Raw genomic sequence first — 19109 nt, 5'->3', positions numbered from 1 at the left:
TCCCGGGGGGAGGGTGATTTCTCACTTTCTGTCTGTCTGGCGAGCATACGTGCCCTATAGCAAAAACTCCCCCCCCCAAAAAAAAAACTCACTTGAAATTGGAAAATGTCTCTTCAGCCTGTGTGTTCAGTTTCTTCCCCAAAGCAACATTTTCCTACCACCAAGTAATGAATTAAATAAGTTTCTATTTCTTCCCCCTCATCTCTTCATGGGGCATTAAAGTGGGCCAAAGAGAGACAAAGACATCTAAAAGGTCCTGAGAATGCACAGAAAACTACCTGCCCCCCTCAGAAGTCAGAGGACTGGGTTTCAAAGTGCCTGATACCAGAAAGGCATGCACTGACGAGTGAAGACTCTTCAAAGAGGTCTTTCTCCAGCACGACCCCTCTCACCACCCCTGAGTTTTCTCTCCAAGCTTTCCTGGGGGCAGCTAGGACACGGGAGGGGAAACAGGCCTCGTGGTCCACACAGGAATGGAGTCCTCGCTCTGCTGTGAGTGGCGAGTTCCTTGCGCGGGCCAATCAACCGCTCCCTGCCCCTGCGCCCCATCGTTCTGTAACGTAGCAGTAACGTGGTGGGATGTGGAAACGGCTGAGCAAATGGCTAAGAGCCAGGGGCCCCTGCCTTCTGCCCTGCTGGGGAAATGTTGAGGGAGGTAGGTCTACACCGTCCCTACTGACTCAGGCCAACTCCAGCTGAGGAGAGAAGGGAACATCCACCCCCGAGTTCAGAGCTGAGAGTGAGTGAAGCTGCTGCCAGACCCGGGAGCAGAACAGAGTACTCACAGCTCCTTCAGGAGCAGTCCATGCGGGAAGCAGGTGCTCCGGATTTCTGTGATGTTGTTAGAACTCAGATCCAACACTTCCAAGGAAAGGTACGCTTTCAGCTGGCTCCCCTCGATGCTGCGGATCTTGTTGTGTTGCCTGAAACACACAAAAAGGTGGCACTCAAACATTTGTTTATATCAATCGAGTAACCACAAGAAACTGATACTTCCGCCATCTTCTTCCAACCCCCTTTTTCCCTAGTCATTTTGCTCTTTTATAAAAGTCAAGATGCACCCACATACTTGTCCTTAAGAATTGTTTATCTGGGGCCAGCAGATAGCATGGCAGGTAAGGGCGCTTGACTGCAACATGGCCAACTGCAGTTCGAGTCCTGGACCTGGTGGCTTGCTTTCTCACTTCTCTTCTTCCTCTCTCTCTCTCTCTCTCGTCAAATTTAATAACAACAATTCTTTAAAAATTATTTAATTTTATTTATTTTAATTTTAATTTGCCATAGAGTATGCATACTCATGAGAAAAAGAGAGAGAGCGAGCGACAGAGCAGGTGAGCTGCCAGGTCTGGGATTCAATCTGTAATCGGCCATGTGGGAGTCCGACATCTTAATCACCAAGCCACCTGCTGGCCCTACATTCACACTCTTATTCCTCTTCCCATCAAGTCCTCATCCACTGGCTGGGTGCTGGATGGAATGCTAAGTTCTTTTTTTTTGGAGAGGTTTTTTTGCTATAGGGCGCGTGCACTCGCCAGACAGACAGAGAGAGACAGAGAGATAGAAAGCGAGAAATCACCCCCCCCCAGGGGGGATGGTCACGCCGCAATCCCTTCTCCTCCATTCTCCTCTCGGGATCTTGGGCACGCATGCACACGCGCCCGGCGTGAGTTTTAAGCCACCGGGTCCAGGACGTGAACCGCGGTCAACTACGTGGGAGTCCAGCGACATAGCCATTACGCTAACTGCTGGTCCCGGAATGCTAAGTTTTCTGTCTGAGACAAGTCTGTCTGCCAGAGAGTGATGCCCAGGTGGCTGTCCCCATGGGCAAGAACACAAGGAGGCTATTTAAGACCACAGAGACCAGCCTGACATGACCAAAACCCACTATTGCCTTGCCCTAAGGGATGTACCTGGTGCAACCAGCTAGCTCCCACCCCACCCTCACCTCTGCTCTTCAGAACCTAATCTGACCCCATAACCTACAAGACCGTAGGCACCAGAGCCCAGAGTTCAGTTGATCCAATAAAATCTCAGTGAGCCCCTCTCATTTACCAAGCCCTATCTTATGTCAAGCATGAAGATAAGACATACATAAAAGTAATGATGGTAAAATCCTGGCTATCTAAAAGGGTAAAGAGTAGCTCACTGTTAGGTCTAATTGGAACTGAATTCCTTGACCCTACAGACTCTATCCTTAATAGCTGCTCGGTGTGCCTACATTTTCTTTTTTTTTCCTTCTTCCTCTTTTTTCAAAAGAGGGTTTTTTGTTTTGTTTTTGAGAGGTTTTTGCTATAGGGTGCATGTACTCACCAGAAAGAGAGAGAGACAAAGCCAGAAAGTGAAAAATCACGCCCCAGAGGGGATGGCCATGCCACAATCCCTTCTCCTCCATTCTCCTCTCAGGGTCTTGAGCACGCATGCACACGCGCCCAGCATGAATTCAAGCTACCGGGTCCAGGACTCAAACTGTGGTCAACTCCACGGGAGTCCAGCAACATAGCCATTATGTCAACTGCTGGTCCCTAAAAGAGAGATTTTTGCGCTAGGGTGTGTGTGCTCACCAGAGAGACAGAGACAGACAGAAAGCAAGAAATCACCCCCCAGGGAAGGTGGCCATGCCTCATCCCTTCTCCTCTATTCTCCTCTTGGGACTGTGGGCATGCACGCACACGCGCCCAGCATGAGTTCAGGCCGGCGGGTCTGAGACTCAAACTGCAGTCGACTCCATGGGAGTCCAGTGGCGTAATCATTGAACCATCTGCTAAAGCCTTGGTTTCCTCATATGAAGACGGGAACACACCTGTCCTTTCAGAAATAGGGACACTCCGACTGGAAACCAAACTAAAGCAGGAGGCAGGTGTTAAGGTTAAGTGTTCAGAGGGTTATCTCCTCCAAGAAAAGCATTTTCTACCACGGCTTATTTGCACTTTTAATTTCTTTCTGTAGAACCCACAATCTACCCAACTCACCAGTAGTTATGAAGCAAGAGAAAGACCACACCAGCCAACAGCAAGACTGAAGGGAACCCCCGTGTTGTGGGTTTGGCTCAGCCTGGCTGATTCACACGGACACCAGCAGCCTTATCGCACCACCACCTGCAGCCCTAACTTGGACATGCGACACTTAAGGACCCGCTGGGTCACAGCGCTGGGCCTCCAGTTTCCAGGCATTCTCGGGCCAGTTCTGAGCAGAGTATCAGCACCTCCCACCAATCAAAGCATTCTTGAACACAACACTAGTGAGCCGGGCGTTGCTTACCAAGTGGCATCCCCTTTAAACAAACACTTGACCAGATCGGTTCCAAGAGGCATAAACAAGGCCCGCTTTCCCAGAAGCTCTGTGGCTTCTCGCCGCCTCCTTTGTTTTGTTCACAAGTCTCCCAGGCCCTGAACTCAAACATTCATTTATAAGGGACAACCCTACATAGAGAAAAACTCCTTGGAATAAAAGGACCCTGTTCCTTCAGCTCTCCTCCTCTCTCTGGAGCTACTTCCTTTGAGCTCTCCATCAAATTCTTTAAGAAAGATAGTCTCTTTAGTTTGGATTCCAAAAGAAAAAGAAAGGAGAAAAGAAAATAAAACCTTTATTATGTAAAGTATGGGAAGAAAAAAGAACAAGACATCAAGGCAGGGGAGCCTTATCCGGATGCTGAATGCAGAACCAGGGAGCCAGGAAAAGAGGGTTTGCGAACACAAGGCCTGGGCGCCACCGGCCCCAAGTGGCACAAAGAGGGCTCTGGGGCTGGCTTGTGCCAGGCGAGGCCGTGGGACAGCTGCGAGCCACCACGTCGCCCCGCTCTTTGTCTCCTGCCTCATACCTTTTTCTTCTTTCTCATCAACACTATTTAGTCACTGAATCAAACGCATTCTGGGCCCATTCTGGATAAAGGGTGTGGGGGAAGACAAGCCTCTTTCACTGAAGAAAGTTCTCCGCTTAGCAGAGGAGGCAGCCATGGCGATGGGAGCGAGGGCGGGTGCCGCGGGCTCCATGAAGGAGCATGGGAGCCAACTCCGCCTGGGAGAAGCTGCAGGGGCAGGCGCTGAGGAACACCCTGAGGACAGAGGCCAGGACCAGCTCGGCAGAGCTGGGGAGCAGGTGGGACGGCATCGGAAATGCCTAACAGGCTGGGCAAAGGAGCTGGGGGTGGACATCACAGTGGGCCAGGCGCAAGAGAATACTGGGGGGAAGGGGACCTCGGGAGTTGGAGACTGCAACTGGGGGCACCGAACTGTGACCCTCAATTTTCTAGTATGGAAATGGAACAGTTGAGCAGACTCCTAGCTATATCCTAAACCTATAGTCCATCCGGAACCACAGCAGAGACCCCGGCAAAAACAAGTTGCGCAGGCTTCCCACAGGATAGGCGAAAACATCTGCAAACCATGTATGGATCGGGCAACGGGCTATGCTCCAGGATATATAAACCACTACCACTCAGCAACAGAAAATGAACCACCAGGTTAAAAAACGAGCACGGGTCTTGAACAGACATTTCTCCAAAGAAGGGACACAGATGGCCAACACATGCACGGAGACACTCAACATCACCCCTCATCAGGGGAACACAAGTGAAAACCACGCCGAACATCACTGCACACCAGGATGGCTACTATCGAAAGAGACCCCAGACCTGAAAACACTTGATGCGGGCGAGAACGTGGAGGAACTGGGCCACTGTACACAACTGGGGAGAATAAAACCGTGTGGCAGCTCAAGAGAATGGCATGGAGATGCCTTAAAACTAAACACAGGATCGCTGGATGACCAGCAGTTCCACTTCCAGGTACTGAAGACAATGAAAGCAGATCCTGAAGACACATCTGCACCTGTGCTCACAGAAACATTGTTTGCAACAGTCAAAAGCAAAGTTGCCCAAATGTATACCATGAGAGGAATGGATAAACAGACATACGACGGAATATTAAAAAGCAGGGGGACTCCTAACACACGGTGAATGGATGACCTGAGCTGATGTGCTAACTGAAACTCCCCCCAAAGAAGACAGATTCCATAGGATTCCTCCTGTGGGCTATCCCTGAGTCAGGGTCAGGGAATCAGAAAGCAGAATGGTGGTTGCCGGGCACCCGGGACCGGGGACCAGGGAGTGGGGAGTGGGAAGAAAGAACATTTGTTGTGTGATGGGTACAGAGTTTCAGCTCTGCAAAATGGGAAAAGTCGTGGAGGACCAGCTGCTCGACATAAAATGTACTGAACACTACACAACACTGCACTTAAACAACGATTAAGACACGGCATTTTACAGTATGTGTGTAAATTTTAAAACGAAATGAAACCGTCCATGGTATTCTGCTAAGACAGCTAAGTCCTCACCATGGCCCCCAAGACCTTCAAGACCTGTCGTACACGTCCACCCTGCTCACCTCCTGGTCCTCCCCGGGTATGATTTGCCCCGCATGGGACCCCAGACACGAAGGCTCAGAACCCTCACACTTGCTGTCTCCCAGAGATTCACATGTCTCAAGCCCTCACATCCTTCCTGTCTGTATTCAAATGTCATCATCTCAGCGAAGCCTTTCCTGGCCACCCTCTCTGAAACCACAAGCCCCTACACACACACACACACACACACACACACACACACGGCACCATTTTCTATCCCCTGCTGGGTTATTATTCTCAGTGGCCCTAATTCTCATCTAATATGTTCAGTATTTGCTTATTTCTAGTTTAACATCTTCTCTCCTACCAAGCAGCTCTGCCAACATGGAGATATCTGCTTTGTTCACTGTGTTTCCAGACATTGGAACAATGCAAGGCTCATAGGAGGTGCTCAATAAATACTTGCTGAATGAACAGCAGGGTGAATACAGGTTGAATGCAGAAAGACTGAGGTTGGACACAGATCTGGGGCTGTGATCCTGAGAAAAATCTATTTAATCTTTGACCCTGTCTCCTGGCATACAACTCCTAAAACCCTTGGAATTTCCAAAGTGGTAACTTTTTCATGGCTGGACAGCTCTAGAAAACTTCAGGACAGGGGCTGGTCACTGTGAAGATGCAGGCAGGATTACAGGGTTAGGACTTTCAGCTCCACCCTCAACCTCCACGGAGAGGAGAGGAGCTGAAGACTGAGCTGATAACCAATGATTAGTCAATCCTGCTATGCGATGAAGCCTCCACGAATAGCCAGAAGGACAGGAGCAGAGAGCTGTGGAGAGCTGAACCTGTGGTGGCAGTTCCTAGAGGGACAGCACACCCAAAGAGGGCACAGAAGCTCTAGTTCCATTTCCAAACTAGAAAACTGAGGATCAACGTTCGGTGCGAGTTGCAGTTGCCAGTTCCTGAGGCCTCCCTCCCCGCAGTATTCTCTTGTGCGTGGCCCACTGTGATGTCCACCCCCAGCTCCTTCGCCCAGCCTGGGAGGCATTTCCGATGCCGTCTCACCTGCCCCCCAGCTCTGGCCTCCACAAGCCGTACCTCCACAAGCTGTGCCTCCCTTCACCTGTGCCCTTGGTGACAGCCTTTGGAATAAGCCACTGAATGTGAGCAAAGCATTTCCTTGACCTCTGCGAGCCGCTCTAGTAAATCAGTGGAGCCTGAGGAAGGGACAGTGGGAACCCCAATTTATAACCAATGAGTCCAAAGACTGCATGACAACCTAATACCTGTGAAGACATCTGAAGTGGAAGCCTGAGGGACTAAGCCCTCAACCTATGGTCTCCAGGTAGATGGATCAGAACTGAAACAACTTGGAGGACACCCGGCTGGGGGCTGGGGGGGTCTGCTGCAGAGCTGATGGCTCGCTTGCTGGTAGGAAGCAATCCCCACACATCTAGTCACAGAAGTGATCTGTGACTACGAGAACACAGAGGGGAAAACATCTGTTGTACCCTCTATAGGGATTTACCAGGAGAAGAAAGCCAAGCAAGTAGTTAGTTCGACCTGAACTCAGGACTGAGAGGAGAGGTGAATTTGCTAAGTGCCCTGTGAACGCACTCCCATGCCACAAATGAACAAGACCATGGCAGCTCCCGAGATCCTCAGGGCTCCAGTGCTGCTGTCCCTGCGATCAAGGACAAACATGCCAGCTTCTCCCTCTGGGTTCAGTCTCTGCTCTAGAGTGCAGCCTGGAGCCCTAATTAAATCCTTCCTGAACTAACCTGAGCTCAAGAAGGCTGACTTTGAAGCTGTGCACTCCTGGCAGAACTCTGCGACTGTCCCTTCCCTTGCAGAGCAAAAACTTCACTGCATTGGACATGTCTGTGGACCTGGCAATTCGATCCAAGGCCAGGAAGTCCCTGGTCTGAAACGTGGCACAGCATTGTCCTGCCCAAGTTCAAATCTCAGTGACTCCACTTACAGGTACGAACCTTGGAGGAGCCCCATCTGCAAAGTGAGTGTGAGTGTTCCGATGCCCTGTGGGTTGCCGTGACCTGACATGTGGCAGCTGCTCAATAAAACAGGCTCTTGTTTTTATTAGTCATATCTGTAACCTCAGAGCCAGGCTCAGGATCTAACTAGTAGGAAGTGCTCTAGAATAAGAATGAATGAATGAGTGGTTCTCAGGTACTCTGCCACATTTCAATGCAAATGAGAAAACCTGGCTCCCCTGGCAAGAACAAAAGGCTGACTCTGAGCTCTCCCTTCTAGCTTTATGCACAAAACATGCCTGCTCTATGCTCCAGGTGGAAAGTGTCAAACCCAGCCACCAGAAAGGCCAGGCTGCCTGAGGAACCACACTTCAAAGCAACCCCTGGATGGCAGCTTTGGTGGGATTCAGTGTAGCAGAGGATCCAACTAGATTACACCCTCCTCCTCATTCCCACGATGACTGGGACTCAGGCCCTGTTCATGAACAGAGTCACCTACCCCAGAACCCCAGAGGCAGCTTGCCTCTCTAAGACCTCCCAGACCTCCAGGCCTCACATCCTTCAAGGTTAGAGGAAGCAGCTAGTATTGAGACCTGCAGGGAACTCTCCATCTCCTTTCTGAGAACTGGCTGAGAAAATGTGCCTGTCCCCGACTCAGTCCAGTATTCTACTTCCATGACACTGTCCATTTTTAATGTCCTGTACAAACAGAAGGGGGCATATGTCAGTTCCCAAGAACGTGCACACCTATCTTTATAATCTCTGAATCCTGTTCTAAGTTCTTCTGAACAACTCCTTACTGATTACTGAACACCTATCATATACACAGCAAGACCTGGGCAAAGCATCCATGAAATCTCACAGCAAAGTTAATGAGGGGGGTACTATTACTATCTCTATTTAGGCAGTTGAAGAAACTGAGGCTGGAGGCCTGCTGAAACCTGCCCAGGGCTACAGAACTGGAATTAGCAGAAGCCAGGATGCAAATCCAACACTGTGTGTGGCATAGGTTCGGATCACATGGAGGTCCAGGTTTGGCTTCTGGTCCTCCTAAAGGCTAGTGCAGTGGTGTTCGTCCTTCATCCCAACAACTTTGGGAAACTAAGGCAGGAAATCATGACAGCAAGACTTTATCTTCAAAACCAAGAAGCTGCAAACCTAGCAGGGCATGAACCTAGCCTGCCTGAGAGGCTCTGCAGACAGACATGAGGGGCGCCACCCCAGACTGCTGCTATTAACTCGAGCAAAACCTAGCGATTGCCTCTTGGCTGAGAAGAGTGCCCTCAGCTGGCTGGCCCAGCTCTGGTAGCACACTCCCGGGGTCCTGCATGAATTGCAAAGGTGCACAGGGCCCTCTGTGGTGAGCAAATCTCAGCAAATACAGTCAATGAGGCTGAGGTTCTCACTGCAGATGTTCTAGCTCATCTGCTTTACAGACTAGCATTCAAAGGAGGGATGGAAGAACCTACTTATTCTTAGGAGGGTAAAACTGCAAATGGTTCTGCTTTAGTTTACAAAAAAGGATGAGGATGGTGCACACTGAGGGCTCAGTGCAGTGCCAGGAACACTCCTTACACACCTCACCAAAGGGACTCTTGAGCCTTTCTCCGCAACCAAACAGGACTAGCCATTCTGCAGCTACAGGGACTGAGGGAAGCATGTGGTGGCCAGGTCACGTGGTGTTCGTCTCCATCCAGTGTCAGTTTACCCCTCGGGCTGCCCTCTGGGGCAAGGAGAACTTAATACAGCAGAAGTCTATTAAACCAACACCTGTTAAAGGTTTCAAAAATAAAATCGGTCTTCAAAGAGGAAAGTGGGCGAGATAAGCTCTCCCCACCTGGCTACATTTTCAGAGCAACGTTAAATGAAACAGTGAAACAGACGAGGCATTTGAAACTAACACTTAAAACTTTTTATCATAAAGGAGTGTTCCTCTACAGCGCCATGAAAGCCTGGTTTACAAGGTATTCCCGTTAGTGGGGGAAAAGATCTCTTGTCACAGATAACAGCCAGGAAGAAAGGGCGAGGAGATCAAAGGCGGTGAGGCCAAGGTGGGTCAAGTGGATCATTTCTGGTTCCTGAAATTATGCACCTATTTTCTACACCAGGGGTCAGCGCTCTTACTCGATAATGGGCCAGATGGCAAATATCTTAGGCTTTGTGGGTCAGTCTCTCAGGGACATTCTGCCGTTGCAGTGTAAAAGCCGTCACAGGGATGTAAACGAACGAGTGTGGTTATGTTCCAATAAAACTTTATTCACGCACACAGCAGTGGGCCAGGACGTCGCCCAGTGGCCGTAATCTGCTGTCTTTGTCAACACTGTGGCAGCCAGTCTAGGTTTCTGAGGATCAGGGACCTAGATTTTAATCCTAATCCTGATGTAACTTTGGAATTGTGTGTAAATCACTTTTTCTCTCTGGTTTACCCATCTGTAAAATGAGGGTAGATATCTCTCTATTGAAGAGAAAAAAAAAAACTCTTGTCGTTTTCCCTCTAGTGCCCACATCAGACTAATCACAAACCCATGTCTTTCTTCCCTACCTCTTCAGAAAGTGAAACAGAAGTCTCCATCATTTATCATGCTCCTCAAATAATGATCTGGGTTCCTCATGGAAGTCAGTGGAGAAGATGGGAAAAAGAGGTCATCTTACAGAAGACAGAGGCCCACCCTACATACCCTTCCCTCTCTTCCTTTCTGCCAATGAGTCAAACACACTGAAGCTGGCAACTTGCCGATCCTGAACACCAAAGCAGGCACACTTCCTGGGCTCATCTGGGCTATTATGGTGGCTCCCCGAGGTTCACACTGTCACCTCGAGTGTGGACTCTAACCAGAAACGGCAAATCTGCCATAACCTGAATTCAAGATCAAACTTTCAACATGTCACACTTAAGAGAGCAGCAAAATCTAAATCCAGGCTTGCCTGAATCTCTGGCTTAAAAAAAAAAAATAGTTTCACACGATCTATCCCTGCAATGGGAGAAAAATGGTAACAAACGTATTGCCCTGCCTACCCTTCCCCATAGGCATGCAGACATCACACCCCGCAGCCTTCTGCCTCTCATGGCACTGCACTGAAATTCTCATTAAGCTCCACATTACAGCACCCGGCCCTACCGCCCACACACAGCAGGGACTCAGAGCTCTGATCACAATGAATGAAGGCGGCTGCATCCCTGCGTGTCACTGGGACTAGAGAACAGCTTAACGTATCTTACGTGGATTCCAGAACAGTGTGAGATGATTTGAGACGCCGACATTACTGTCGGACCACAAAACAGGGCAGAGCAGCCCTGATGCCTACCTGAGGGAGTGAACTACATTACTGCCAATACCAAAAGATGTCAACCACTTCAAGAACACGTTTCTCTCTGGGGCCAGTCAGTGAACGACTGTGCGTATGAGTGTCCAAAATCCCAACAGCGGAATGGAGAAGTTACTGCAGCACAGCCAACTCTCCAGGGGTTGATTTCCTTCTCTATCTCTTTGTTTCTGCCTCTCTCTGGTGAGCACATGTACTCTATAGCAAAGTTAAACAAAACACGGCACTACCATTCAGGTCATATGGCCAGAGCCGTGGTTATTTTCTTTGTAAACATTTTCATTGAAATATAAGCCATATTGAGAACTGCGAAAATTGTAGGTGTAGTGCTCAATGCTTCTTTACAAAATATATGCCATGTAACCACCAGTCTGATCAAGATAAGAGTACATTTTAGCAGCCCAGGAGCCTCCCTCTTCCTGCCATTCTCCTAGCTGTTGTTCTTCCTAATGGGAGTCTCTAATTTCTCCTGCCTAGGGTTAATTTTGCCTGGTTCTGCACTTCATGTATGTGGAAAGGGTTCTGTATAGACTCCTGCATCTGGCTACTTTCACTCACCCTGTCTGTGAGACCCGAGGGGTTGTGGCTGTAGCGGTAGTCATTTCTTTTCTACCTTTGTATATTTCAAGTGAAGAAATACACAGCAAAGTATTTTTTTCATTCCATTACTTACGAACGTCGAGTTATTTCCAGTTTGAGCTATGTGTGACTGAGGCCATTGCTGTGCACACAAACGTGTCTTTTGCACATGCTCTCTGGCCATCTGCATGCAGTTCTGGCAGAGGAACAAGGTCCAGGCCCGGCGCTGCTGCATGGGAACGGAGCACACACCTGCTCGGCCTTCATAGACACTGGCGGTTTTCTTTTAAATCAAATCTCCCAAGCTTGAAATGACTCTGAAAAGAAACATCTGACCCACATGCCTTGTTTCACTGCTTCATTCAACCACTTCCTCAGATGGCACTGCCCTCATGTCCCCCCCTCCCTGCTTCCTGTGCCAGCCTCACCCCCAAAACATTAAGAAAACAGCCTGGGACCATAGAATATGGCCAAGTTTAATCTAATCCCGTGCAGGTGTCAAACAGGATTATTTTATTATATGTTAGTCCTAAAATAAAGAATAAAGGAAGAAAATAAATAATTCTAAGTCCCAAATTGGTCCCATGTAACAGGAATGCATCCAACGCCCCCATGCAGCTTGATAAATGAAGATCGAGGGATTTTCAAAAGACCTAGTAAGTGCAGAAGAGCTTTCCTGAGCCAACTTGTAGGTTTCTCAGAAAGACAATCAAAAGCATCCCCCTCCACTGGCCTCCTTTACATCTATCTTCTTAAAGATGAAAACCAAAACCATCTGTTCTAGTGCATAAATCGATAATTTGCTTGAAGAAACGGGTGTCTCTTAAGGATCGGCCCAGCCTGGGTTATTTGCTGGACAGGAAATGAGAGTCAGAACGAGCAGGTCTCTCTCTTGCTTGCTCCCTTTTACAGACTGCTGGTGAATCACCAGTTCCCTGGGGAATTTTGGCAGATTCTCAGCCTGGCTGCAGATGACGTTCCGGATCTGTTTATTCAGGTGGAGATCGGATAAAAAACAAGAGCAGCCCAGTGGCGGGATAAACAGCCTCCGCCAGGCGGGGTCAACCTCTCTGAAGGCAGGACTGGGCTGTGTCAACCAACCTCCCTGCCCGCTCACTTCCTTTAGGGTCACTCTCCCCTTGGGGTCTTTAGTGAATGGTTTCTATTAACTCCTTGCAAAGCAGACTTGATGTCCCGAATTCACATGGGAGCACAAGGCCCTGGGGACCTTGCTGCAGCAGATCCCATTTGGTTCTGCCACCCGTTGGCTTATACCTACCAAGCTGGAATCCCAAGACTGGAAAAGAAGAAATCTAGGGACACTTGAGAGCCAACCACCTCTGCTCTGTGAAACCTACAGTGTCACCCACTCATATACGACTCAAATCTCAGGATCCAGCCCAAACATTAGCAGGTTGTCTCTACCAATGATGCATAAACACACAGAAACGGGGATCAGCAGATGATGTAATGGTTACGTCACTGGACTCCCACATAGTCAACCTAAGTTTGCGTCCAAATCCGGCAGCTTAAAACTCATGCTGGGTGCATGTGCATGCATGCCCAAAATTCCAAGCAGAATGGAAGAGAAGGGACTGTGGCATGGCCATGCCCCTTTGGGATGATTTCTCACTTTCTCTCTGTCTCTTTCTCTCCAGTGAACATAGATATCCTATAGCAAAAAACTCTCTCTAAAAAAAAGGCAATTAAGGGAACCAGCAGTTAGCGTAATGGCTATGTTGCTGGACTCCCACGTAGTCGACCGCGGTTCGTGTCCCCGACCGGGTGGCTTAAAACTCACGCCGGGCGCGTGTGCGTGCGTGCCCAAGATCCCAAGAGGAGAATGGGGGAGAAGGGATTGCGGTATGACCATCCCCCCTGGGGGGTGATTTCTCGCTTTCTGTCTCTATGTCTCTCTCTGTCTGACGAGCGCACGCGCCCTATAGCGAAAACCTCTCAAAAAAAAAAAAAAAAAGCCTATTCATTAAAAACCAAACCAAACCTTCTAATATGTTAAGCAATCCTGCTTTCTTGACATTCACAGAACATGAGTTGCACACGGCTGGGGTTTCGGCCTGTCTTTTCACTCCCTAGCGTTACAGCCTGAAAGGTGCTCAATCAATAACTGCTTAGAAACAAATTAATTACTACTTCAATTCATTCACCTGCACTCACCACACCAAACCTGAACCAAGGGATATTACTGGGGGAAAGGGGATACCACTCTGAGTCAGGACCCCACCAATCAATTTAAAAAATTTCTCATTAAAAAATTAAGGGTACAACAGACAGTGAACTTTCTTCCTTAGGCAGGGAAGCTGATAGGCCTATTTATAAGAAATTATCAAACTGAATGGATTTTGGGGTTACTGATATGCTTCCTACTGTCAATTTATCCCCAGACGCTGACATAAACTGGGGAACCAGGGTTGGCAAAGTCGAGACAACTATACCTACCCCAGGTTGGCCAACTATGCCTCCTCCCCTCAACCCTGGACACCTGTCGGTCCTAGCCCAGGTCTCGGCTGCACACCCCAATCCTGGCTCCTGCCCTGCAAGTTCCCACCAGACACTGTGGCCCCAAGGGAGCCCTTGCATGCCACCTCTGATTGGCACACCAGGGAGAATAGTGTGTCATCATCACACTGGCTACAACCCCCAAGGACTTGGGGAGTTCCCTCCACGCCCATAGAAGGTCACCTGTCCTGGCATCCGGGCAGGAAAAAAGTGGTGCCAAACTAGTCAGGAACAATGTGCCACTGCCTGGAATTCCTAGGCACCTCTGCTTGAGGTCAGACAAGCCCCAACTGCTCTCTCTTCTGCTTGGGGCCAACATGACCCCTCGATGCTCTCTCTCAGCTTTATTTTCCCTAAATGGTCAATACACCCCTTCTTATCTTCTCCTTTCATTTTCCTCCCCCTGGCAACCTGCTACCCTACATATTGTAGGGGGTGAGTCCTCACTAGCCACACAGGTGACAGCCCCTCTGGCAGAGCTATGGAGCCTGGTGTGCCACTTGGCTAAGCTGGACTCCCTGATTTCTGACTGAGAACAAGGCCAAGTTCACTGGCAAGGTACATGTACCTGTGCCCGCTGGTTCTGCCCCTCAGGGAAGGGGAAACACCACTAGCACTCAGAACAGGAGGGGATGGCATGGATCTGCCAGCCTCAAGGGGCTGAGCTACTGTTTCTGGCCAAGAGAACTGGCAAAGGCGGACAGATGGAAGGAATCAAGAACAAGGGGTGAGAGTACCCCTCAAGGTCATGGACAATTCCAGAAATTTGTTCTTTCTTTATTCATGAGAATGTACCTGAGAGAGAGGGAGAGGGTAGAGGGAGGGAAGGGCACCCTCCACAGGCCTGGTCCACACTGCGGTCCCCTCCCTTCAGTCCTCCAGCCTGTAGGGTCCTGGGCACTTACGTGTGACCAGTACATCTCGGGCTTACCTGGCCATAGATTAGAACAATGGTCATCATGTAGGACCTCGCTTCTCCTGAGCTGTTCATTATGGCTGCACCACAGAACTGTCCCAAACCCTAGAAATCTTAGCCAAGGAGTGTCCACGCCAAGAGTGTGAAGAAGCTGCAATGAGTGTTTCCTCCAGTGAAGACGCTTTACCGACTAGAGTAAGGTGGGAAAGTCTCCAATACCGGGATGTGAAATGACAGTGCCCAAGCACCTCACTGAGCAAGGCCCTCCTTGTCCAAGTTCCACACGTGCTGGTCAGCCACTGAGGCACCAAGGAATCTGAGACCAATGGTCTCTGTCATTAGCTACTGTGGTCTCTGTTCCTGGTGACCTCACCAACCGCGACCCGAATAAATGAAAGCACCGATGAGAAACAACATGGTGACCTCACTCAAAATTCCCTAGGCGAATACAGTCTCCTTTTCCAGCTACCATGGCAATGCTCACACACCCAGGAGGCTGTCTAGACCACCATGCTACACCGGGAAGTAGGACACACGCAATCACTCCCAGGTCTGTAGCTCTCGAAAAGATACAAGCAGGAAAGGAAAGAAATACTAGATGTTGCTCTCAGATGGAGCGGGATGAGAATGGAATACCCTCTTCTGTTCTGCATATTATCCTAATGTGCTTGTCAATTATGCAATTAAATTTCTATTTGCAAAGCAGTTAACTTAATTCAGACACTGAAGTTTGGGCCCTAAGTGCAGAAACGCCCCCACTGAGTGGTAGAAAGCGTCGTGGGGAACAGACAGCCATGGTGGCCTCAGTAGTCCCACCAGGCACAAAGGAGTCCCTCCACGGAGGGCCAGTGCTGGTGTGAGTGTCCCCTCATGCCTCTGCACCCCAGCCTTGTCCTGGCACACTGGCTTGCTCCAGGTGGGGAGCACTTCAAAAGTCCTTCACAGCTAAAGCTGTAGAGAGCCTCAAGGCTTCCAAAGCCTCCAGGAAATGGCTCCAAAGTGAGGAGCCAGCTATGCATGACAGGGGAGCCCCTGGAGGCAGCCCCTCACTGCCAAGCTACTGTAGAAAGGGCACACTGAACCTTCCTTCTCAGCAGAAAGGGTGGCAGGAGTGGCAGAACCGGTGGCCAGGCTCTGGCTTACCATATTCCCTCACTCAATCCTCATGTCAACTCCAGAGCCAGATACTATCACGCTCCCTTTTACAGATGGGGACATCGAGGCACAGGGAGGTCAAGTCACTTGCTGAAAGCTACACAGCAGGAAGCAATGCATCTGGGGTAGGAACCCAGAATGTGAATCCCCACTAACTCAGGAAGCAGAATCGCCTCGTAATGGAAGTGGGCAGGAGACCCTCTGAGAAAGCTTGTCTAGACTGCACACCCCGTAACGCCCATCTCTTCTCAGTAACCACCAGGGAGAGCCCCCCCACCCCATACTGGGGCTGTGCCATGTGCCATGTCACTAGGACAGAGGCAGGACCTGACTCTATAGATGAACAAGGAGCATCCCCCTAGCCCATAGCCTGTCAACATACAGTTGATGCAGGACCCAGCCAAACCCTGTTTATATTTAAGACGACTGAGGCATCAGCTTCCCCATCCCTAAATAGATGGCTGAGAGAGGCTCTTCCCCAGGCCGTTAAGTAAGACAGCACAGACTGGGCCTTCCTCAGGGGGCAGAAGAAACTGTCTACCAGGGAAAGACTGCCTAACCCAGATTCTATGAGGCCGAGACTCTGGTCTGGAGGGGCCCAGCTAACTAGGATGCCCAAGTGTCCTCTCCCTCCAGGCTGGGCTGCTCTCTGGAGCAACAGGGGAATGAGAAACTAAACAGTCCATGGCTAAGAGGATGAAGAGGGGGCTGTGGGTGCTGAAGTGCCCTTGAAATTCCTTTGGGAACCACAGAAGGCCCCTGGCCTCTGCCAGCCATTGGCACATTCCCCACGATTCACATGCCAGCTGCCCGACAGCTCGGCAGTTTCCAGGCAGAGGAGGAAGCTGTTTCAGCACTTGGCTGGAACCTTCAAGACAGGATCCCCGCTCCTCTGGGGAGTGATAGCATTGTGTGCCTTTAAAAATAAAACCAGGCCTCTTCCTGCCCCATCTGGAAGGCTTCTGATCTCTAGATCATATGATTTAAGATATCTCTTACCACGCAATTTCCCAAGCCTACACATATGCCCTGACTGTACTTTGGGAGGGTTAAGGATAGGGATGGGTGGGATTAAGGAGTCGGCCCTTTCATGCAGGCCTTCTTATCCACCCAGTGATGATAAGACCTGCTGAAACATCAAAGTGGCACTGTCTCTAGCTCCACTGCTCTGCGCCCCAGAACCACCCAGCCCTGGTCTTGCCCATTCCGGGTTCCGACAAGAGCCAACACTTGCTCTTGGAACCACAAGCCTGGATTTTTTCATTTTGTTTGTTTTAGATTCTTACATGTACTTGGAAGAGAGAGAGACAGAAAGAGAGGTAAAGTGAGAAACCACCCCCTTGGCAGGGGTGGTGGTGGTGGTGGTGGAATGTAATCCATTCTCCTCCAGATTTTAGACTTGTATGCCGCTATGCTGCCATGCTGCCGGGCTCAGGATTAGAACCATGGAGTTAGCCATGTGGTATCCAGTGCCTTAACCACCATGCCACCTGCTGGTCCCTGGATTTTGTTTGTTTCAGGTTTTTAAAAACATCATCATCAACTTAAAATGCAAAATATAAAACTGCAAAACTTCTAGGAAAAAAACACAGGAGGAGATTTCAGGGATCTAGGGATAAGCAAAGTTCTTACACCTGACACTAAAAAACATGATCAATAAAAGGAAAAACACACACACACACACACACACACACACACTAAAGTTTATCAGAATTACAAATGTTTGTCTACTGAAAACCTCCACCAAAATGAAAAGACAAGCAACAGACTGGGAGAAAATATTTTCAAACCACGTAGCCAACAAAGAACTATTGGGCTGTCTAAAAAGTCATGATGGCTTTTGCATAGAAAAACAGAAAAAATACATCATGACTTTTCTGACAACTTAACAATATTTACAATATACAAAGAACTTGCAAAACTCAATAAAATATATATATATATATATATATACACACACACACACACACACACACACACACACAAATTCAATAATCCAATTAGAAAATGGGCAAAAAGTGTTATTACGTATTTCACCAGAAAGAATCTACAAAGGGCAAATAAGCACGTGAGAAGATGCTTGACATCACTGGCCATTAGAAAAGTAAATGGAAGTCTCAAGATGTCACTAGATGCCTCCAGAATGGTTTTAAAGAAGAGAAAATGAAAAAAATACATCACCAAATGCTAGCCAGAATGTAGAGAAATGAATTACTCCTATATCGCTGGTAGGGATGTAAAATGGTATGGCCATCTTGGAAGAGTCTGACACTTTCTTAAAAAAACAAATCTGATCCAGGAGCTGGACCACTGCTTCACAGATGTTCCTGAGCCACTGGATGTATACTTCTGAGGGGAAGGTGCTGAAATGAATTTTCAACAGTGACTGGTACAACTTTCAACTGGACACCATCCTTTGGAGGATGTTCTCAGGGGTTGGAGTGTATCTTACTGATGCCTGGAAGATGACCCTAGCCCATTACCTATCCCACAAGCTGCATCCAGATGAAGTGATTGTGAAGAACCAGCTGGATATGTTCTTGTCTTTTGTGTGCCCTTTGGAAACCTAGCCTGTACTGAAGGGGACAGGAGGAATGATATTCCGTGACCTTCCCAATTGACCCACGTTATGGAGAGTTTAAGGGTGGCCCCATTGAGAGTTGGCTGCCATTAATATGTACAAAATTCCAAAAAGAGCTGGATTTTACATAATGACTTGGAAGGAGCTTTGAAAATGCAGAGTACATTTACAAATACCTATTTCCAATCTTAGCCATGGCAGAACACTTATTAACAGAATCTATACACCCATTGCCCTTATAACCAAAGACACTAGTGAATGTGTTTGAACTAGCTTCTCTGGGAGGAAAGATTGCTGGGCTAAAGAGGAAAAACATTCTGAAGTAAAGAGAAGGGACAAGTTCGGATGGCAGGAGAGTGGAGCTTATCTGGTAAAGGAAATTATGGGCCTCTGTGTGACTAACACAAGTGGTCCGTCTTCTGGGGGTGAGCTTACTGTCAGAGCTCCTGTGAACTGCTGAAGTCTGTTGTCCTCAGGAGTATCTCTTCATTTACCTTTTAAATTTATAAATAAAAACAACAACCAAAAAACCCAAGTCTGTGGACCAGTAGTTCGTGGTGTGTTGATTGACGTGCTAGACTCCCACATGGCCAAGCACAGTTCAAATCCCAGACCTGAAGGCTTGCTTTTTCACTTTCCCTCTTTCTCTCTCTGGTGAAATTAATAATAATAATAATAATAATAATAATAATAATAATAAATAAAA

The 19109-nt window shown here is 48.7% G+C and overlaps 1 protein-coding gene across 1 annotated transcript in view; it reads right to left on the bottom strand.

The window, feature by feature from the left end:
• LRIG1 (leucine rich repeats and immunoglobulin like domains 1) overlaps nt 1-19109 on the bottom strand; it is a gene marked incomplete in the record, with an annotated part of 137400 nt that overhangs the window by 38679 nt on the left and 79612 nt on the right. The window contains 1 exon segment of the mRNA XM_014592355.2: nt 786-923. Within this exon segment, the coding sequence (XP_014447841.1) occupies nt 786-923 (138 nt within the window).

Source organism: Tupaia chinensis, unplaced genomic scaffold, assembly GCF_000334495.1.
Source record: "Tupaia chinensis unplaced genomic scaffold, TupChi_1.0 Scaffold000682_1, whole genome shotgun sequence".
In the NCBI taxonomy this organism is placed as follows: domain Eukaryota; kingdom Metazoa; phylum Chordata; class Mammalia; order Scandentia; family Tupaiidae; genus Tupaia; species Tupaia belangeri.
This window is presented reverse-complemented; position numbering and strand designations above follow the sequence as displayed.